This window comes from Hyaena hyaena, unplaced genomic scaffold (assembly GCF_003009895.1).
Source record: "Hyaena hyaena isolate Hyena2069 unplaced genomic scaffold, ASM300989v1 scaffold_184, whole genome shotgun sequence".
In the NCBI taxonomy this organism is placed as follows: domain Eukaryota; kingdom Metazoa; phylum Chordata; class Mammalia; order Carnivora; family Hyaenidae; genus Hyaena; species Hyaena hyaena.
The window spans coordinates 2,506,187-2,529,174 of NW_024080817.1; the positions used below are offsets into that span (position 1 = coordinate 2,506,187).

General features: G+C 42.8%; 1 protein-coding gene across 1 annotated transcript in view; it reads left to right on the forward strand.

Moving 5' to 3' along the window:
* CCDC170 (coiled-coil domain containing 170) overlaps positions 1-18,458 on the forward strand; it is a 93,988-nt gene extending 75,530 nt beyond the window's left edge. Inside the window, exons 9-11 of the mRNA XM_039240975.1 lie at positions 2,085-2,327; positions 15,207-15,443; positions 17,147-18,458. Of these exons, the coding sequence (XP_039096906.1) occupies positions 2,085-2,327; positions 15,207-15,443; positions 17,147-17,347 (681 nt within the window). The 3' untranslated portion in view covers positions 17,348-18,458. The remainder of the gene's footprint in view (positions 1-2,084; positions 2,328-15,206; positions 15,444-17,146) is intronic.
* The last annotated feature ends 4,530 nt before the right edge of the window (positions 18,459-22,988 follow it).

The following is a 22,988-nucleotide window of genomic DNA, read 5'->3' on the forward strand; positions in this document are numbered from 1 at the left end:
AAGTAGACAGCTCAGGGTGAGTGTGGTGAGTCTGTTCTGTCAAGTTTTCAAGGAGCCAGGTTCATTTCAGCTCATTAATCTCCCATCCCTAGGGTGGTTCACACCTTCATGGCTCAAAATGGTACCTATGTGTTCCAGACAGAAGTTTGGAGAAGAAAGGGATGAAGAAGAGGGATGCAGAAGAGCATGTGTGAGGTGTCTTTTGATGGAGGCTTCCGGAATTTGCCACATGAACTTGTGTTTATATCCCATGATTCTGATGACCGAAATAAGCTTCAAGGGAAGCTGGAAAACTGTATTCTTTACTCTGGGTAGCCACTTGCCTACCTAAGAAGCTCACTGTTCTGTTATTAAGGGAGATGAGGAGGACTTGGGAATATCTAGCAGTCTCCGATTTGACAAACTCTTCTGCACTGGGGAGAAAATCGAGGAGAAGCGTTTACTTTTCACTCACTCAAAAGAAGAGTTAGAAACAGTTTAGACTAAATAAATGAATGAGTAGATGAAAAGGATAAAAATATAATTAGTAGTTATGTAATTATTGGCATTGGTGAAAGACAGAGCAAAACACAGATGTGTTCTTATAATAGTTCTTAGGAGAAAATTCTGTGGTAGAATTATAGTGTACAGGCTGTGTAATGGGTCACATCTGGGATTCCAGTTTGGTTCCACCAAGCTGTGTGACCTTGGACAAATTACATACCTCTCTGTCTCTATTTCTTCATATTTGAGATGGGAATGATATCTACATAATGAGGTTGTTTATTTTTAATAAGGCCCATTTTTAAAGTCTTGGCTCATAGACTGTGCTCTGTGCACACTTGACCTCTTCTCCATTTACTAGATTTTTAGGACTACTTTATAAAAGACAACAGCTAACCCCTGTTACCATCAGAGACATTAAACTGAGCTACAGTTCTTTCTGAAGTTCTCCTTAGATAATTGATTTTCCCCTCAATCTCCAACATCATTCCTTCTGAAGTACTGTGTGATTATTAAAATTACCAGTTGTACAGGACTCACCAGGGCAATTATGCAGTAGAGAGGAATTTGACATGAAGAAGCTCAAGGAAGGGAGTTTGGTTAGAGAGACATGGAAAGGGCTTTGTTAAAAATGGATCTGGCTACGGACATTGCTGCCACGGTGAGACAAGATACACAGGCCTGCAGTTCAGTCTGTCCTTCACACTTCTGAGAAGTACAGAGTATATAATTAGAGAAAATGTGACGGTCTTCAGCTCTAACATTCTAGAATTCTGCATGATTCTAGTCCCCAACATTTGCAACAGATGTAAGAGGTTTCTGTACTTAATATTCTACTCACTAATTGTGACATCACAATCCAGGAGGATTTACTTTCCCTTTTAGAGTCCATAACCTTTTTCTAAAATCCATTATAAATTCCTTCATCAAGTTTGATTGTCAGTGAAAAGTGCTGTCTGAAAAACTTGTTCTCTGCAGGGTTTGTGGCTGGTATAGACCAGGCAGATAATAAAGACACCAATGAACTAAAAGCTTCTTGAAGTCCTTTCTATTTCAAAGATCTAAAACATATAAATACAGCTTTCTTTACATGCTCCCTTGTATTACTTACTTTAAAAAGAGATCAACTCTCATGTTTGATGGCACTCAGTCTGGGTCTAAGGCAATGACGTTACTCAGTCGCGGTTTTTGGCACTAACCTGCACTCTATCTTCTTTTGGCAGAGACCAGTGCAAGCAAAGTTGCCATGGGTGGTGGAGAGGATTTTGTCTCTCTACCTTGTTCTGATCTTGACAAGCCCATTTTCGTAGTTTGGAACATCATTTTACGTGTCTGTAGCGGTGTACGCGGCAGAAGGCCTACTTCTCTGTGCATTTTCTGTGGCTTTTTTGTCTCCTACTTTGCAGCTACAGAATTAGTTCTTGGAAAAATAGGAATAAAAAATGCAGTCAATAAAGGAATCCAATCACCTTTTCTGAGGGTTTACAAATGAGTCTCATTGAAGTGTAGATAAGGAGCAACGTGATCTGAGCAATTCATTTATATTTACTGACTGTTCAGTGATTATTAAAAAAAAAAAATCCCTGTTTGTATCAAATCAGCTCAAGACCCAGAAAGAAAGACTGGAGAGCAGAGAGCTGCACATGAACCTCCTCCGGCAGAAAATCGCCCAGCTGGAGCAGGAGAAGCAGGTGCGTTCGGCCTTGGCGGTAGAGAGGGACGAGGCCAATCTCACCCTAAGGAAGTTGCAGAAGAAGATGGAGAGGCTGCAGAAGGAGCTGAGTGCATGTCGACAATCGAACACTGAGCTCAAAGCCCAAATGGCTGATACCAGTGAGCTTAAGGCAAGTGCCCATCTTCACTCCCTTGTTGCTTTGTGCAAGTTACCATTGCGGTTTATGTGAAAGCGTGGCAGTCTTATAGCAGACGCACCAGAAAAGAAGAAGAGATAAAAGCTTTCTGTGATCTTCTCGAGTTGGGGGAAAAAATGCAAAAACGACACAAAACCAGCACAGGAGGGCAGTTTAGCGTCTCTTCAATTCTTGGAATGAAGCCATAGTTGCTGTGTGAAAAGCCCATGAGAAACAGGTGATGGAGGGTGAAGTGGATGAAGAGGTCACTTTTTCTCGATGAGCCCTGAGTAATATAGGGATGTGCAGAATCACTACACTGAAGCTGATATAATACCGGATGTTGATTACACTGGAATCACAAGACAAAACAAAAGGTGATGTTAAGTGCAGAAAATATAAACATTTCTTCCAAGCATGGGTGACTCTGATATTTGGGATCAGGGACTTCGCACGCAGGAATATGCATAGCAAGAAATGAGAAAATGAGCACAGCTCTTCACTGAGAAGAGTCAGCCAGCCAACGTTGGGTCCTGTGCTCTGTGAGATGTCGTCCGTGTCCCCAGAAGTGAGGAAGGGACCCTGACTGGGCAGTGTGCTTCCTGGATTTGAGGTGTTCAACTTCTAATGGCTACAGAGAAGAAAGGAATTAAAGCTTAAAAGAATTTAATCAAAATCCTTAAATGTCACATATGTGTGCCACTGGAAAGAATATGTAACTTCATATGCATGTATTTTTTCTGGCAGAGAAGCGTGTCATGAATAGAGATGAGAATAATGTCTTAGCGCTTTACAGATGAGCTCTCTGCAATGGACTTTTGGAATGTTTCTGAGTCTGGAAACAGACCAGTGGGGAAAATGAATCTGGAATTAAGCTAGCACTTCAATATGTGTAGTGGGGACAATATTTTAGGAAATATTTCCTACTGTATTTTTTTCCCCTGAGTCATTAGCTTTTTTTTTCCTGAAACCTTTCTAAGTTGAGGCATTTTTTTCCCCAGAGGAAAAAAAAAGCAGACACCCAGGGGAGGGGACATATTTAAAAATAAGAGAAGCAGGAAGCAAGGAAAGCAGCTGATGGGGTGCGAAGTCTGGGAAGCAAATATCAAGATAAGTCATGCCTTGAGACTGACCTTTGGGTGTGTGTGTGCTGGGGTCGGGGTAGAACCCCTTTGCTGGAAGGGACAGGAGATGCTGAGGCAGCGTCGGTGTCGTAAAACCAGGTTTGGCAAATGTCCTGTGCTGGATACGGAGTGTCGCTAGGGTGTGTGTGTCAGGGCATTACATAGTATTCAGCCCTGAAGTGAAAAATGGGGGCCCTTTAATTTTCTTTCAATTCTTCCATTGTCAAGGAGAAAAATCTAAATTAGAAGTTATTAAGGCAAACCTTAAGAGACTCAAATACAGAGAACAAACTGAGGGTTGCTGGTGGGGCGGGGGAGGTTGGGGTAAGTGGGTGGTGGGCATTAAGGAGGGCACTTTTTGGGATGAGCACTGGGTATTCTATGTAAGAGATAAATCACTGGATTCTGCTCCTGAAGCCAAGACTACACTGTATGTTAACTAACTTGAAAAAAAAAGAAGGGGTTATTATGTCTTTACTGCTATTCTTGCTATACTCCGGCCTTGGGCCCAAGAAGATTCTGTTCTACTCATTGGCTTCCTCATGTTGAAGGAAAGATGAGAATAGTTCGCAAAATTGGTGTTAAATATTCACATACCAAAACATAGACTAGGAATGATAAATAAGGTGAACCCGGATTTCAAAACAGGGAGGTCAATTCCGTCATCAAGAAAGGGACGTGTTTCATTATAAACATGTTTCAGTGGAAGAGTTCAAATTCTTCAAAGAAATCTGTGATATAGAGGAAAGGGAAATATCACTGGTTTTTTTTTTTTTTTTTTTTTTTTTGAGAGAGACAGGGTGCAAGTGAGTGAGGGGCAGAGAGAGATGAATGAATAGAGAGAGAGAAGCGGGGCTTACCGGGTGCGGGGTTTGGACTCACAAACTGTGAGATCATGGACTGAGCCAAAGTCCGACGCTTAACTGACTGAGCCGCCCAGGCGCCCCGCACTGGGGATTTTCATACACTGAGCTTGCTGAACTCCAGAAAGCCAGAGAAGAGAAGGTGGAGCAGTCTGGGTGATTCCTAAGGATAACTAAGTAGGAGGGACACGGAGGAAGCCTGATGCAGGCGGGCTTCCTGGAGGAAGGACTGAAGTGAGGATGTCCGAATTAGACCACCACTGTGTCTGAAACCACGCGTTCCGGGGCTGGTAGCTACAGTGCGAGCTGCCTGGCCTCCCGTTCCCAGCCCCCTCCACCCTCCAGCTGAGGACATCTGGTCCCCACCAACAGATTTCCCCCTTCTCATAGAGTGAGGGTTTTCTGTCCCCGGGAGAAATTATGAAACTTAATTTAAAAAGTCGGGATTGAGTCACCCTCGCTGTTGATTTTCCTGCTAACCTAGCTCTGAGATGGGCCTTGCCTCTGCGGCTCGCGTCGGAGCACCGGTTCTCCATAATTGGGTCGCTGCTGTGTTCTTTCTACTCCGCCCCTCTGCTCATCATCTCAGAGCCCCTTGCTTCCCTTGATACTAGAGGCCTGCCTTGCTTTTCCCAGTTTCCAAAAACTGAGATTCCATCTCTGAATGTAGCAGCCTGGGCTCTAGTGTCAGGATTCTGACATGAATGTGCAGGTCCCAGCTCGTTCTCTGCGTGTCTCCAGATACCGAAAAGTGAAAGTATAATAATGTGCCAACAAGAGCGCTGGGTATTATATGGAAACCAAGTTATATTAAAAAAATATAATAATGTGGTGAATGAATATTCTATAAAGCAGACACGAAAATTGGTTGCCATTTTAGCTAATTTTATCACTGCTGAGGGTGACAGTTGTACTGTGCGGCTCTTGTTCTGTGGGCCTCGTAGAGTCTTCAGAATTACCATAGCTCAGGGGCCTGAATGAGATCGGCTTGCATGGAGCATGGCAGCACTCAGTCTAGTGACAGAGGACGTGATGATGGGACAAGGGATTTCCCATCGGTGACACCCAGGAACGGGTCCCAGCACCCGCTGGGTGAGAGTGAGGGATGAGTGGTTTGAGAGGTGGGGCACTTCCTGGGTCATGGCAGTGTGGGGGCCCATTGGGGCCATGGTCTGAGGAGAGCGTCTTCCAGGCTACGGTTATTGGCAGTAGGGCTGGGACCCCAGGCTGAGACAACATTATGAGTCGGAAATAGCGTTGGGGAAAGAGTGGCCCACACTTTCCGTAGCAGCAGTTGGAAAACAGCTACTGGAAGTTGAGTCCTGTGTCTATAGAATATGTTCCTGTTTGGTCCCAACGGTGTCTGCCTCAGCTCTGCACCGTAGCTCCCCGGGATTATTGTAATTATCTGCAAGTGGTCTTTCCACTTAACCTTTCACAAGCAAGCCTGATTTCCGTAATTACGTTTTGCTCTTTGGGTGGTATGATTATGCAACGCGTGGTTCTGGTGGGAGTGTCTGGTGGAACGATTTCCTATTCCGGTGTCCGTGGTGTAAAGCAACGTTTCCAAGTATGGGGCGTGCACCCCTTGTGGCATATAAAATGCTTCTAGGTGGTTCGCGACAGGGCACGGTGTGATGTTCACTCTTGAAGTGAAAAATGGACTGCCTTTAATTTTTCTTTCAATTCTTTCACTACAAGGAGAAAATCTTAATTTGAGGTTATTATGTTTTTATGCCTCTAGAACATTTGCTGGTCTACTTCTCAAACAAAAAATAAGCCTTAAGCTCAGTGCTGAGCACAAGAAACAGTACCAAGTAATACTGTTTTGTTTTTATTGTGCAGTGGCTCTTTACTTCTTTAAAACATTTTTAAATCCACTATAATTAACATACAGTGTTACATTAGTTTCAGGTGTACTATATAGTGATCAACAATCCTATACATTATTCATTGTTCCTCATAATAAGTTGCACAGTGTTTCTTTTATTTTTTATTTAATTTTAAAATTTATTTTAATATGCATGCGTTTATGAGAGATGGAGATAGGGAGCAAGTGGGGGAGGGGCAGAGAGAGAGGGAGACAGAATCTGAAGCCGGCTCCAGGCTCTGAGCTGTCAGCACAGAGCCCCATGCGGGGCTCGAACTCATGGACCATGAGATCATGACCTGAGCTGAAGTCAGATGCTCAACTGACTGAGCCACCCAGGGCACCCCTGGGTTTGTTTTATGGATGTCTTACTGTTGTGGCAAATTCTAGTGAAATCATATAAAATTCCTTTTAATAGAAGTGAATTCAGGGGCACCTGGGTGGCTCAGTCAGCTAAGTGTCTGACTTAGGCTCAGGTCATGATCTCACGGTTGGTGGTTTGAGCCCTGTGTCAGGGTCCATGCTGATGGTGCGGAGCCTGCTTGGATTCTCCGTCTCCCTTTTTCTCCCCCCGAACCCCAGCACTTGCATTTTCTCTCTAAACAAATAAATAAACTTCATAAAAAGAAATTAAGGTAAGTTAAAAAGGTGGTTGAGTTAAAGAAAAAAAATGAGTACCATAGGTGATATGTGGATATGGCAAAAACTGTGTAGGTGGAATGGGAATAAATGAGCTATAGACAAATAGATTGGAGAAGGGGAAAATACCAGTGGGAATTTGATGCAGTAAGCAGGTGAACAGAACTCTAGTTGGTTGTTGCCGACACCATGATGATTTCCAGAGTCAAGGAGTGGTGGAAGAAGCAGCTGAGCAGTGGACAGGGACCAGACCATCCAGGGTCTCATGTATCTCCAGAGATGTTTGGACTTGTCCTCTGGGTCCTGGGGAGCCACTGGACAATTTCAGGGAGGAGACTGAAGTCATCAGGGAAGAGACTAAAAGGAAACTGAGAGATATGCAAGAACAGGTGGGCTCCAGAATGACACTGTGGCCAATAGCATCAAAAGTAGCAGTAAAGTAGAGACCAAAGGACTCTTCACTGCACTTGGCATTGGGACATTTATGGCTCAAGCACGAGTAGTGTAGATTGAAGCAGTAGTGGGTGAGGACTTTGAGAATAAGCCAAATCCCAGTAGGCTGAGAGATGAAGGAGAAGAAGACACAGAGTCAGTGGCCGGCTCTTCCGGAATTCTTGGATAAAAGAGGGAAGAGTTGGGAAAGTAAATAAAGTTGGCTTGTGTGTTCATTTGTTTTTCTTTAGATCCACACCTTTTGATAGCTAAGATTATAGGGAAGGTATAGGAGAGGTGGGTTTTGACTGACTCAGTGATTACTCGGGCTCCTAAACATTTAAATTGGATGCTAAGCTAAGTCTGCTTTCTAGTGGAGAATAGAGATCTAACGAACACAGCGAATGCCAACTTCATGAATTTATCAGAGATTTTAGTTACAAATGACTTTTGTTTTTGTTTGAACATATAATGTTAGTGTCCAAGACAGACTAATGATATCAATTATTCATCTTTGTACATTGCCTGTGTTTGTCTCTGTATTTATTATTCATAAGGTAACATTTCTGAACGTTAGCAAAGATGGCTTTTCTATATTCATTTTCTATGGCTACCATAACTGATTACTACAAACTGGGTGGCTTAATACAATAGAAATTGTTTCTTCTCATAATTTTGGAGGCCAGCAGGTTGAAATGAAGATGTTGACAAGGTTGATTCCCTCTGGGGAACCTGAGGGCGAATCCACTCCATGACTTTCTCTTGGCTCCTGGTTGCTGCTGACAGCCGTTGGCTTTTGCACCTGTGGAATCCCTCTCTGCTGACATCCTTACATGACCTTCCCCTCTTGTGTCCTTCCTTTTCTGTCTCTTATAAGGCCACTCACTGTTGGTTTTAGGGCCCACCCTGATCGAGGATGATCTCATCGTGAGATCCTTACCTTAATTATACCTGCAAAGGCCCTTATTCTAAATAAGTAACATTCTGAGGTTCTGGTTGGACATATATGTTTTGGTGGGGAGGGGCACTGCTCAGCCTGGTACACTTAGTAAATTAAGAATTAATTTCACCATTTATGGAGGATCAATATAAAAAATAATTTGGGCGTGCCTGGGTGGCTCAGTTGGTTAAGCATTTGACTTTGGCTCAGATCATGATCTCACCATTCATAGGTTTTAGCCCTGCATAGGGCTCTGTGCTGACAGCGCAGAGCCTGGAGCCTGCTTTGTATCCAGTGTCTCCCTATCTCTCTGCTCCTCCCCTGCTTGTGCTCTGTCTCTCTCTCTCTCGAAAAATAAAATAAACATTAAAAACAATCATTTGCATTTCATTTCTGTGTCTTAAAAAGTCAAGATATAATTCACATGCTGTGAAATTCACTTTTTTAAAATCCAAATGTCAGCTTTATTAGGTAAAAGTTTGGAGAACATGGTGTAAAATCATGGGCTTTCTTTCTTTCTTTCTTTCTTTCTTTCTTTCTTTCTCCTTTTACTTATTTATTTTATTTTATTTTTTTAATTTTTCAATTTACATCCAAGTTAGTTAGCATATAGTGCAATAATGATTTCAGGAATAGAGTCCAGTGATGCATCCCCTACACGTAACACCCAGTGCTCATCCCAGCAAGTGTCCTCCTTAATGCCCCTTGTCCATTTAGCCCATCCCCCCTCCCACAACCCCTCCAGCAACCCTCAGTTTGTTGTCTATATTTAAGAATCACTTGTATTTTGTCCCCCTCCCTGTTTTTATATTATTTTTGCTTCCCTTTCGTTATGTTAATCTGTTCCACATATGAGTGAAGTAATATGAAATTTGTCTTTCTCTGACTAATTTCACTTAGCATAATACCCTCTAGTTCCATCCACATTGTTGCAAATGGCAAGATTTCATTCTTTTTAATTGGCGAGTAATACTCCATTGTGTGTGTGTGTGTGTGTGTACTACATCTTCTTTATCCATTCATTGGTCGATGGACATTTGGGCCCTTTCCACACTTTGGCTTTTGTTGATAGTGCTGCTATAAACATTGGAGTGCCTGTGCCCCTTTGAAACAGCACACCTGTATCCCTTGGATAAATAGTACGGCAGTTGCTGGGTTATAGGGGAGTTCTATTTTTAATTTTTTGAGGAACCTCCACACTGTTTCCCAGAGTGGCTACACCAGTTTGCATTCCCACCAGCAGTGCAGGAGAGATCCTCTTTCTCTGCATCCTCGCCAACATCTGTTGTTGTCTGAGTTGTTAATTTTAGCCATTTTGAAAGGTGTGAGGTGCTTAATTTTATGATATCATAGAAAAAAGAAGGGAGAGAGAGGGGGAGAGTGCGAGCTACAGAGAGATTGACTAGGTTTAAAGAATTGGCTCACATGATTATGGAATTTGGCAAGTTCAAAACCTGGGGTGGAGGGGTGGGCAGGAAGAGCTGATGTTGCAGTTCAAGTTCAAAGGTTGTCTTCTGGCAGAATTCCTTCTTGCTCAGGGAGAGTCACTTTTCTATTCAGGCCTTCTAATGATTGGATGAAGCCCACCCATACTATGGAAGGGAAATATACTTTACTGAAAGTCCACTAACTTAAATGTTAATCTTACCCCAGGACACCCTCACAGAAATGTCCATGCCTCACCAAATACTTGGGGTCTGTGGCCCCGTCCAGTTGACACATAATGTTAACCATCACAGTACCATTTCATGCTGAATACTCTTCCGTCATTTGGATATACCACACTTTGTTTATGCATTCAGCATTTGATGGACATTTTGATTGTTTCCATTTTTTAGCTATTATGAACAAGGCTGTTGGGAACATTTGTGTGGAGTTTTTCCGTGCATTTCTCTGTCTTTTGCAAAATTGTGCTCCAAGACCTTGACTCCTAGGTTATCCCAATCTCCCTTTTAAAGACTCATGCAGTAAATTTCCCCCCAAAGTCTTGACCAGGAAAAAATGGGCCTTTCCAGATGAGTTATTAAATTTTAAGTTGGCAGGCAAACCTGATTATTATAGAAATCTCTTTTTGAAAGAAAAATATTCTTTTACAGGTTCTCCCTGTGTTGAGTCACAATAATTTTCTTACAGTATTGCTTTCATATATACAAATTTAACACTGTATAGGAATTTCTTATTCTTGCTACAGTTTTACCACTGCAAATTTCAAATCAATTTAGAAAGCAAAATGAAGTAAAAAATAAATTAAACACATTAAAGATATACATTCAATGTGCCAAGTTATGTTATTTCCCTACAGTCATCATGAGTAAGAACGTGTAGTGTCAATTGCTCACAGTACAGTTTCTTTTGAGTTTGGCATGCCTGTAGTTTGTTTTCTAAGGACAGAGCATTTATGCTACCCTGTGATTTAATTCAGTGCTGCAGACATTTTGTTTGCACATGCATCATGACATAGTTTGGCCTTCCTTTGGCACGAACACATTATTTATGTATTAACTCCACCTTTGCTCTTCTCTCATTAACCTAGAATAATTAAAGTAGTGCTACTAATTGGTACAAATATAGGTTTTTGCACAAATGCAAACACAGGCACTGAAATCATGTGGCAGGACTCCAGAGGATCCAGAAAGCTTTGTGTAACTCACATAACACCATTTGCTTCTTAGCCTGCGTCGGTTATGATTAGTTTCAGCTAAATGTATTGAAACAGCCCCTTCTAACAGTGGCTTAGATAGGAGAGATGTTTATTCCTTTCTCACCAAAAGGAAGACAGTGCCATGCTTAGTAGGATGATCTAAGGATCACCATCAGTAACCCTGCCTTTTCTTTCTGCTTCACTGTCCTAGCCATAGCCTTTATCTTCAGAGCCACTTCTTAACACAGCTAGCTGCTGGGGCTCTGGTCTCATTCCAGCCACCAGCAAAGACGAAAGTGGGGACACCCTGAAGGCCACTTTCAGGGACAGTACAATGCTTTGTATTTCTCCATTGGCCAGAACTTAGTCCCTGGACCTCACTTAGATGAAGTCAGCCTGAGAAATGGGTTAGTTCTGGGCAGTAAGAACAAAAGAAACAATTGATATTTGGTGGAGAGGCATCAACTTTCAATCTGTACCATGTGGCCCAATTTTGGTAGGGAGCTGTGCCCCCAAATCAGCAGTCAGACTACAAAACAGACAAAAACTCAGTGAAGAGCCATTGTTATCTTCATTGTAGTCTCTCAAGGAAACCCCAAAAGGGAATAACATTTGTCAGCCAGCAGCAAAGGTCTCTCCCTCTTGCTACCTCTCTTGATAATCTTGCACACAAGATAGCTGCTCCCCATGCTCCTTCTCCACTCCAGAACTATATCCAGCCCAGTGAGTGCAGCATTTCTTTATATATATTTCGTGTAACCTACCATCTTGGATTCAGTGGAGGTAGGTTCATGGGCCTGGAAACGCTCTGAGCTCTCCCCACTGTGAATGTATACACCAAGCAGAACCCACAAGGAAGAACTTCTTGGGTTGTAGAATGTGTTGTAGAATAGGTTAAAGAATGGGTGGTAGAATGGGTTATAGAGTGGGTTGTAGAATGGTGGACGTGTGCTCATAGTGCAAAGTCACACGAACCCCTTCTTTAATTTTGGTTTCAGTTTCCTTCTGGTAAGATCCCTGTGGTTCATTCTCTTTAGTAGGGACATAGCACAAATTCGGGTCATGGGGATACTCTCCCACTCTGCTGCCCCACTGTCTTTGGGGAGCCTGTGTGCGGTGCCTAGCTCCTTCCTGCAGATTTGCATTTTTTGTGCAGTTTCTTGAAAACTCTCTAGCTAGAGAATTTAGATCTTCGGGGGATTGGGCAGGGGGGCCTTCAACACATCAGATTTTAAATTTAATCACCATCTCTTTGAGGGCCTTCGGCTCTTCTAACATGACAGAGAATTGTTCACCAGATTTTGATATTTTTTTCTCTCAAGAAGGCTGATACTAGATATGGAGGTCACTGGAAGTAACGTACACTCAGAACCTTCTCCATCCTTGCTGGGCTCTGGGTGGCATGTCAGTGTTGTTTATGACCAGTTCTGCCCCACTGGAAGATTATCAGAGGCACAGGCTCTTGCTGAACTCTGGGCTGAATCTGGGAAGCTCCTTTAGGAGGGACTAAGAGACCAGCTTAGCCACACCCCCACTCCCACGTCTCGTTTGTTTGTTGAGTCTAAGTTAGGAATCCGAGGTCTCTGTCGTCCACTGGCTTTCAGTTCTGTTTCTGGTGGCTTGGCTCAGAGCTCCTTGACTTGCCTTTGCTCCCTGATGACAAGAACTGAGGCAGCCCTTAGGACTGTGATAATGTTTCATATTTTTCAGAAAGTCTTGGCTATGAATTCTTCTCATTAGGACCTGATTTATGTACTTCTAGCTCTCCAAGCTGTGTTCTGTCACTTTTGGTAGATAGTCCACTGTAAATATTTTTCCAATCTGAGCAGAAAGGCTGCATGTATCTGTTACTAACAAGATTTTGAATTCGGTATCTTAATCGCAGCAACTTCCCACTTTGCCGCCCATTTTCTCTGCAGCAGGGAGATAGTTTGCATATGAAGCAAGTGTCTTTGTCTTAAAGGGAGATGGCTTTGTTTTAAAATTGAGAGATTTCATTCGTGTAATGTCCCCAATTTGTAAAATGTTTGACAGTCCATGGAATATATTATTTAGAGCAGCTGCTTGTATAATTTAGATATAAATATACATATATATTAAAAAACATTTACCGAGAAGATGCATGTTGTATTGATCATGCATGGAGAAGTTCCTTTTCCCGACTTCTCATTTTGAGGAATTTCAAATCTATAGAACAGTTGCAAGAGTAGCATAATGGACAGTATTTTATTCTTCACATAATGATTTATGGAATAATTGTTAACACTTGACTGATTGCTGTGTTTTGCCTAATGAGGGTGGGAAGTTTTCATTTTTGCTGAAACACCTAAGAGTAAGTTACATGCATCATGGCACTTCACTCCTAAATACTTGCTGGGTATCTCGTAAGACCAAGAATCTTCTTCTTCTTTTTCTTCTTCTTTTTTTTAAATTCTCAAGTTGATGATCAAATTGCTGAACTATGGATATTTTCTATGGTTCCTGAGCCATGTCACAAATTATTTTAAGGCTTTTTATTTATTTATTTTAAAATGCTTATTTATTTTGAGAGAGAGAAAGGTACACATGTGTGCGAGCAAGCAAGCAGAAGAGGAGCAGAATGAGAGAGAGGGAGAGAGAGAATCCCAAGCAGGCTCCATGCTGTTAGCACAGAGACTGACAGATCTCATGAACTGTGAGATGACCTGAGCCAAAATCAAGAGTCAGATGTTGAACCTACTGAGCCACCCAGGTGCCCCAAGACTGAGAGTATTCTATGTGACCACTGTACATCATCACACTCAGGAAGCGTCATCAAGGGAATACTCATTATGCTGCATCTAATATGCTGGCCATATTCAGATATGGGTTCTGATAACTTGAAATACATGAATGATCTCCGAGGCTCGCCTCTGTAGATTTGCACTTAGTGGGTGCTATTAAATTGACTCAAGTGGCTGGTCTTCTAGTGCCATGTCATTGGCTCAAAAACGGACTCAGAGTTCCTTCCTCCAGCTGTTGGCCTTTTATTGCCTGCGGATTTCCCAAGCTGCAGTGGTGTTTATGCCTTCTTGCTTGCAAGCCCCCCAGCAGCGGCCAGTTTCCCAAGGGCCACCTGTCTCCTGCATGGAACCAGTTCGGAGTTTTGAGTTTGTGCAAGCCTGTCTGCCATCAGCCTCCTCTCTGCTGGAAAAAGAGCTGAATTTCTTAAGAAGTTGTGTGTTCTAGTGGATGAAACCAAATTTCCAGTATCTAATTTCAGAACATTTTCATCACCCTTAAAAAAAAACATTAGCAGTTGCTCCCCAATCTACCCTCTCACCAGTCCCTGGCCTTTTCTGGATCTTTCATATAAATGGAATAATATAGTCAGTGGTCTTTCGTGACTGCCTCTTCCCCCTTAGCATAATGTTTTCGAGATTCATCCAAGACGTCAGGATTTCGTTCCTTCTTATCGCCACATGACATTCCAGCGCATGGAGAGACCGCATTTTATGTATCTGCTGATCAGTTGATGGGTGTTTGGGTTGTTTTGACTTTTTGGTAATAATGTGCTGCTGTGAACTTCTGTATACATGTTCTATGTGATGTAAGTTTTCAGTTCTCTTGAACATATAAACCTGGATGTGGAATTGCTGGGTCCTATGTTTTGTGTCTCGTTTTGATTGTGGCCATCGCAGTGGATGTTAAGTGGTAGCTCATTCATATTTATTTTTATAGTCAGTTTTAAAAATTTTGTGTCAAATATGCAAAACTACCTCCATTTCTTTTTTTTAAAATTGTGGTAAAATATACAGAACATAAAAGCTACCATTTTAACCATTTTTAAGTGTGCAATTCAGTGGTGTTAAGTACATTCACAGTGTTGTGCAACCATCACCGCTATCCATTTCTAGCACATTTTATCATCTGAAGCAGAAACTCAGTGCCCATTAAATAAGTCCCCATTCCTCCACTGGGGATGGAATTCTGTTCTACCTTCTATCTCTATGAGCCAGCCTATGCTAGGTACTGCCTATAAACAGAGTTATACAATAGGTGTCCTTTTGTGTCTGGCTTAGTTTACTTCTTGCAATGTCTTTAAGGTTCATCCATGTTGTAGTATCTGTTAGAATTTCAACACTTTTTATTCCTGTTTTGTTATAAAGACAATGTGCGTCACACTCCACATCCTCCAAAATGGTTCTCTGACATGTTGACAAATGGCCTTAAGACATGTTTGCCCAGCATGTATGCTTTGCAAAGTCTGTATAACTGGGGCGAATTCCATTCTTTGTTCATAAAAAAGTTATTAAGTGCATTTCATTGACTTCTAGTTTATCTTGTTGATATAATTGTCCTAAATCAATATAAAAGAAATTATTGGCATTCTCTTAACTTCTTAGATTAAGACTTTGGAACAGACCAAAGCCATTGAAGACCTAAATAAATCCAGAGACAAACTTGAGAAGATGAAGGAGAAAGCTGAGAAAAAGCTAATGTCTGTCAAGTCAGAACTGTATTCTACAGAGCATGAGGCTAAGGAGGATAAAGAGAGAGCCAGGAACATGATAGAAGTGGTAACCAGCGAAATGAAGACACTAAAAACATCTCTGGAAGAAGCAGAAAAGAGAGAAAAGCAGGTGCGTAGAAATCTGGTGGTGAAATCTTGTTTAGAAAAGATAGGACAATTCAAAAGCTTGAAAATTATTCATACATTTCTTCAAAAACAATTTACAAATCTTTCTATACCATTTCAGTGTATCAGCCTGCCCTCTCACATCTTTTTGGCACTAAAATAACCATTATGATTTACTCTGCTAAGAATAATAATTCATGTGTTCATGGAATGAATTGTAGAAAAGAAAAAGACGTTCTTATCAAAGCAGCGGAAAGCCTGTGAAACGCCAGTTTCTGGTTGTGGAGAGGTTTTATTATGTTCCCTGATTGCCTCTGAAGTTCACATCATCCCAGGCTTCAGCCTCAGGAGGGAAAGCTTATCTCCAGCAGAGATCAGTGGCAGGAAACGGTCCCAATTCTCAAACAGTGGCACCCAGACTCGATGGCCAATCTAGCCCAGATGGAAGCCATAAAACAGCCCTCACTCGCTGGCTGGTTGCAAGGAGGAGAGTTTTATCTGGTGAGCACATCAGGAGGTCAGGCACAAAGAACTGTACCGGGCAGTCTGACCCCCATTGCTTTTGGCTTTCATCTCCCTCTCTTTCTGAAGCTCAAAAGGGCAGAGAATGGACTCTGATCCTAGGATATTTTTTTCTCTTTGGCTGCCTCTGCTCTCGCTCACATGTCAGGCAGAGCTGAGGAAGGCCAAACTCTAACATACGCCTTCTCAGAGGGAAACCTCTCAGGAATTAAGAGCTTTGACCAAATTTGAAAGGGAAGAAACATTTGAGGGAAGCTTTCTTCCCAGGGACACTAGGGTGGAGAGGGTATTATGTTCCCTAAGTTGGACTCAGCATAGGAAGGAGGTTGGGATGTGAATGGACACGTGGTGAGGATGTTTGGAAGGCAGTTTTCATGGGGGTAACATCTGTCTTCATATTGGATCGCATCTCTTCTAAAATGGAAGGTACTTCTGGCAAGGGGTTGCCCAGATATCCCTGACGTATCTCTCCTACTTGAGCACAGAATCACAGTGACCCGTGGAGGAGAATTTGAAGGACTGTGAGGCATCTTTTCATCCATTGTCTCCAAGCTCACCACCTCTCCATTTTTCTTTTTGTGATGGACAGAGAGTAATTCCAGAGGGTCCAGTGTTATAGATTGTGAGGATGCTGTTTATGTGATGTCATTTGGTCATTATTTAGAAGTCCTTCTCTTTTCATCAGCTCATAGTTTCTTGCCCTTTGTTTTTCCTTTAGTTTAGTGGTTCCATGCCCACTTAAAATTCCACTTACCACCCATGGCTACAACCATTTGCAAAGCACTTCCTAGTATACAGAACACATACACAGTCATTGTTTCATTTGATCTGAATTTCAGAACAGCCCTGGGAAGTAGGCACATGGTTATTCCCCTCTGGAAGTGAGGACATGGGTCTCATTCATGGTTGCTTTTCACTGAGGTTCTTGACTTGGTAGCCAGTGTCACACTAATGGGCTCATCAGAAGAGTGACTATGAAATCACTGAGAGCTGGCGCCTGAAAGACTTTAGGGTTTAGTAGATTCCCCTTCCTATTTTATAAGTGAGAGGCCCAAGGTACAAAACAGTAAGTAATTTGCCTACCTTATGTCCCTCCCGGGGACTTTTGTTTGTTTGGTTGTCTTCAGCCTAGCAGGAATCAGTACATTTTGTTCTCACCCTTAACGTGTGTGTTTGATATTGCAGCTGGTGGACTTCAGGGAGGTGGTTGCCCAGATGCTGGGCTTGAACATGACCAGTCTTGCACTTCCTGACTATGAAATCATCAAATGTCTTGAAAGACTGATCCATTCACATCATCATCATTTTGTCACCTGTGCCTGCCTCAAAGATGTGACGCCTGAGCGAGATAGGCACCCACAAAGTCACTTAAAACTCCTTCATTGAACACCATGTCTCTTGAACGAGGTGGAGCTAAGGGATGGCAGACAATTCTAATTTCACTAATTCCCTAAACTTTTGAAATCTGATCAGTATGTGAATACCATATACTTTGATGATAGAACAAGAATCCATCATTTACAAAAAGGGATCTCAGAGGTGCCAGCTGTAGGGAAATGTTTGACACTGAAAACACCTATTGTTTTATTTGCTAGCACTTTGGGACCCAGAAGAGTCCCAGTAGATTGCCAACTAGAATGGGTAATGGTGGTAGGAAATTTACATTGATGGGATTCCTTTTATGAGTCAGGGGCTTTACTACCCAATTTAATTCTCATAATAGCCATGTGGAGATTTTATAACCTCTCTGGGGCTCAGAGAGGGTATTACCTACCCAAGGTTGCAATTGGTTAGTAATTGAACCAGAAGCCTTACCATGCTGGCTCTGGTTCAAAGGCTGTGACTTCTCTGCTACACTACACTTCTCCAGTTTCTCCTGAATTCCTGAGATCCAGGTGAAAATTGCTCCCGAAAGGCAAGGAAAACATTCCTACAATCAAGAATTGAAGCCCAAAACGTAACAGATTTATGAACATTACCCATATGATTTCTTTAAAAAGCAATATACCAACTTATTTAGTAAAACATACCTAGGCCTGAGGTCCTATAAGAAAGTTACCTGTTTGAAATGTGGCTGCCAGATCAACATTTGGTAGCAATTTTTCATGTTGGAGGAGGGTTGATCTCAGTCCTTGAAAAATGAAACCTTGAACGTGAATCCTGTCAGATGATATCCTACACAATTTTATTCACCAGTTTATCAGAGGCACGGACAGCATGGGTACTTTTTTCGGATTGGAGTTTTATGACTTTCTTTCATTTTCTGCCTTCTTGTTAAATTTCTATTTCACAGATATTTTTCAGGAAACCATGTTTTTAACTTTATTGAGAAAAACGTTTACTTTCTTGGGTGATTACCTTATTTTTTGCCATATGAGTTTTTTTAATAGTTTCTGAAAAAAAGCATTGGTGTCTCACGAAAGGAGAGGGGGGAGAATAAATTACATCCAACCAGAGAAAAAGCAAATTCTATGGGGCATGTGGGTAGCTTAGTTGGTTAAGCCTCTGACTCTTGATTTCGGCTCAGGTCATGATCTCACAGTTCCTGAGATCAATCTCCGAGTTGGGCTTTGTGCTGAGAGCGAGGAGCCTGCTTGGGATTCCCTCTCTCCCTCTCTCTCTCTGCTGCTCCTAGGCTGGTGCGTGTGTGCACTCTCACTTTCAAAATAAATAAATAAATAAAACTTTTTAAAATATAGGAAAAGCAAATTTTAGTGGAAAGGAAATGAGTTTGACATTTACTGAGGACAGATCACACAGAGGAAGAGTAACCAAGGGTGTCCCCTGGGGAAGGGGTCATGGTTGCCGGACTTTCTCCCTCGTGGGCAAAGACAGTACAAAGTAGCTTTTGCAACTGGATAAACACACCTGCGCAGCCCTGACTGAGGGTACAGCTAGGTCCGCAACAGGCTGGAGCCGCAGCGTTGGATTTTCCCAGCGGAAGTCATGCAGGCTCTGGAGACCCCCTCCCATGCTCCGCAGAGGCCGCTGTCCTGGACCCACACTCAGAGCAGAGGAGGCGACTCTACTGTCTGGGTCCCTAGAGGACTGAGTTGCCGAGTGGCCCTTGCTTTAGCCGCTCCTAGAACAGTGGGGGGTGCTCAGAGATGGATGGCTTGTTTTTATACCTTCCCTTTGTTCTCATTTTCCAAATACAATCTTTAATGACCTTCATTTATTTCTCTGTGAATTTATTTTCAACACTATTCAACATCACTTCGGAACCATAAACTGTCATAAAAATATTTTCCCATTTCATGGCATAAGAAAAATACGTTCTGTCTCTGTATATAGTCCATATGCACATTAACTATTTGTCATTTAGACGAAGCGAAATCCCTTAATAAAGCCATTTCCCTCCTTGTTGAAATGCCAGTTGACTGGTGGCTTTCCTTCTGTGGCATTCACTCGAGAACTGGCAGCCCAGCCTCACATTTTTGTGTTAGATTTTGTTCTTCTATCCATGTATATTTTATGTTGGCCAATAAAACATGTTATGGTGATGAGATTTTCTAAACAAGGGTTTTAAAATATTTAACACTAACTCTTCTACCAAATACATTTGAGTGATAATTGCTTTTGAGGTTATTATTCTGGTCATTGTCTGAGACATTTAAATGCATGCATAAAGTAGCTCCATTAGGAAAAAAAAAAAAAAGAATTAAACCTGATCAGTTCTACCTTATGGTCAATCTGTCTTACAGATGAACAGTGAGTGATTCAAGGTCAAGGGGTGATGGGCTGGAAAGTGGTTAAAGAATGTCTATATTATTTATATTGTAATAATACTTAGGACTTGGAAGTGGAGTTTAATTTTCACCGGGAAGCATTTCATGGCTATATAACCTTTGATTGGGAAGGCTCTGCCCACTCTATGCAATAGTGATCTTATCCACATTACTGCACAACCCCGCTTAGCTTCTCCTCAGTAAATGGGGTCCGTATGCTTCTCTCTCCCCTATGCAGCCTCTACACTCTTATGCCCGTGTCTTTGTATAAAAACCATTACTCGTTTGAGGCTCCTTGCTAACTGAATATAACTTTTCTCTTGGTCCTCATTGAAGTTGCCTGTTTTTTTTTTTTTAATTTTTTTTTTTTAATGTTTTATTTATTTCTAGGAGAGAGAGAGAGACAGCTTGAGCAGGGGAGGGTCAGAGAGAGAGGGAGTCACAGNTGAGCAGGGGAGGGTCAGAGAGAGAGGGAGTCACAGACTGAAACAGGCTCCAGGCTCTGAGCTGGCAGTCAGCACAGAGCCTGACGCGGGGCTCGAACCCATGAACCGCGAGATCATGACCTAAGTGAAAGTTGGACGCTTAACCGACTAAGCCACCAGGTGCCCCTGAAGTTGCCTGTTAACATTCTGTATGTTCTTCGTGGTTCATAGTGGGGCTCCTGGGTGCTTCCATCAGTTGAGCATCTGACTTTGGCTCAGGTCACAATCTCATGGTTTGTGCCGTCAATGTAGAGCTCGCTTTGGATCCTCTGTCTCCCTCTGTCTCTGTCCCTCACCCATCTTGTCTCTCTCAAAAATAAATAAACATTTTTTGGGGCACCTTAGATTGCTTACACCTTAGATTGCAGTTTATAGCAATCCAATTTACATTACTGTAAGTCAAAGAGAATTTGGGGGTGGGGGAGGGTGCTCATTTGAAAGATTCAAGGGTAGACTAGCTTCAGCACAGCTAGATCCAGGGATTTAAAATTGTTATTTGGATTCTTTCTTGCTTCTACCCATCTTCTTTACTCCTTGATTTTCTGGTCTTTGCATGTTGGTCTCCCTTTCTCCTTCTGGTGGTGGGTTTCTCTGTGCTGCCAGCAGAGATGATCACCAGCAGCTACATGGTCTTTACAACTCATGAGCTGAGAAAATGAGACACTGTCTGCCACCAACATTCATGGCAGGAATGCCAGGGAAGAAGAGTCTGATCATCTCTTCTCGGCCACGCTCTCCTTCCGTACCGAGCCCTGTGCCGGGGGGATGAACTCACTGGCCTGCATCCCATGCCAACCGCTGCAGCGAGGGGGGTGGGGTGAGGGTCCGGGGTGACCTGTTCAACCAGAACTGTATGTAATGACAGAAGGAGAGCTGGACGCCTAGGCACACAGCACACATCTCTGACCCGTGGTCAGATTTAGGATCTTCTAGTCACCTCCCATGTCTCCACCTCTAAAATCTTACAATCTCCATAAACTCTTACCATCGCAGACCTCCATCTCTTACCCCCACACGGGTGCTCTTCGGGTTTCCTTGGTTCTCACGTTTTCTCCCTACTAGCCTTGCCTTCAGGGGTCAGCCTCGATACTCTGGTTCCTTTCTTCAGCTTTTCTTTTCCCAACGTCTTCAATTCCTTGTGTCCTTGCCCCTCGTCCCTCAGATGTGAATTAGTCCCAACTAACAGTTTCTGTTGCTTTTCCTGCCCCACTGGACGAGACTGGAGGGAATCACGGTGCCCTGCCAATTCAGGCCCCTGGCCTCACCTGAGCCCTCTGGGCTAACTGGTCACCCTTCTCACTTCTCCAGTTAGAGCTCGCGGCCATTTTCCAAAATGACTAGTCATTGCAAATACCCTTCTCTTCCTCAAGGCTCTTAACCTGTCTTCTTTCTTCACTGTCAGCAGATAATCTTGTCTTCTCTTTCACCCACAAAATAGAAGCCATTACAGGAAATATCTTTAATATCCGATCCTAAAATAGCCTGATACGTGTGTACGTGCATCGTGGCTTCCTTCCCTTTTCCTGCCTCTGGTTATTTCCTCCGGCTGGTCTCTGGCATCCTCACTAACTTCATCCCATCAGTTGTCCTCTGTCTAGAAAGTGTTTTCAGCCTCACTTTCCTTTGTGGCTTTTTTCCCCCTCAGCATTTAAATATGTGTGTCTTAAATCAGTCTCTCTACTCTCCCAACAACTTCTCCTTAGGGCTTTATTTCCCTGTCTTTCTGGTCTCACCTCCTCTTCACACCATCTTTTGTGTGAAGGCTTCGGTCTCCACTCACCCAGTTCTCCCATTTTTGTTAGCAAATCTTTGTTAGCTCATGTTTTTAAATTATGGGGTGTCTGGGTGGCTCAGTTGGTTAGGCATCTGACTCTGGCTCAGGTCATGATATCACAGTTCATGGGTTTGAGCCCTGCATCGGGCTCTGTGCTGACCGCTCAGAGCCTGGAGCTTGCTTCAGATTCTGTGTCTCCCTCTCTGTCTGCTTCGCCCCTGCTCATGCTCTGTCTCTGTCTCTCAAAAATAAACATTAAATTTTTTTAAATTAATTTATTCATTTAGAAAGACAGAGAGCAAACATGAGTGGGGGAGGGGAAGAGAGAGAGGGAGAGAGAATCTCAAGCAGGTTCTGCGCTGTCATCATCAGCCTCTCTGGGTGCTCGAGTCAGATTATTTTAAGGTTATAGGAAACAAAAGTGAAATGAGAGGTTAATGTAAAGATAAGTGTGGATATGAGTGTGGGGTGGGAATCTTGACCTCACAGTCGGAATTTGGGGAGGAAGAGTTATACAGCACAGAAACCAGAATGTGGTTGACAGTCCAGCAACTGGAGCACCAGATGCAGGGTACAGGGCGGCTGTCACAGCTGGGTTCCCTTACGGGCCCTATGCTTGCCGGTTTCCTTTGATACCAAGAAGACTCAACTTCCCTCTGTCTCTGTTTCTACTGCTTCAGCTGGTGTCTCAGACGTCTGGCCTCCAGAACTGTGAGATGGTATGTTTATATTGTTTAAACCGCTCAGTTTGTGGAACTGGAGAAGATGGGGAAAATTATGCCCCATCTTACAAGATTACTATAAGGATTAAATAATGTAGAGCATTATTGAGCAATGTTGAATTTTATTTATTTATTTATTTACTTATTTATTTAGAAAGAGCAAGAGTGGAGGAGAAGGGTGGGGGGGAGGGAGAGAAAGGGAGGGGATCTTTGGCTCTGTGCTCAGTGAGGAGCCAGATGCAGGGCTTGATCCCATAACCCTGGGATCATGACCTGAGCTGAAATCAAGAGTCAGATGTTCAGCTAACTGAGCCACCC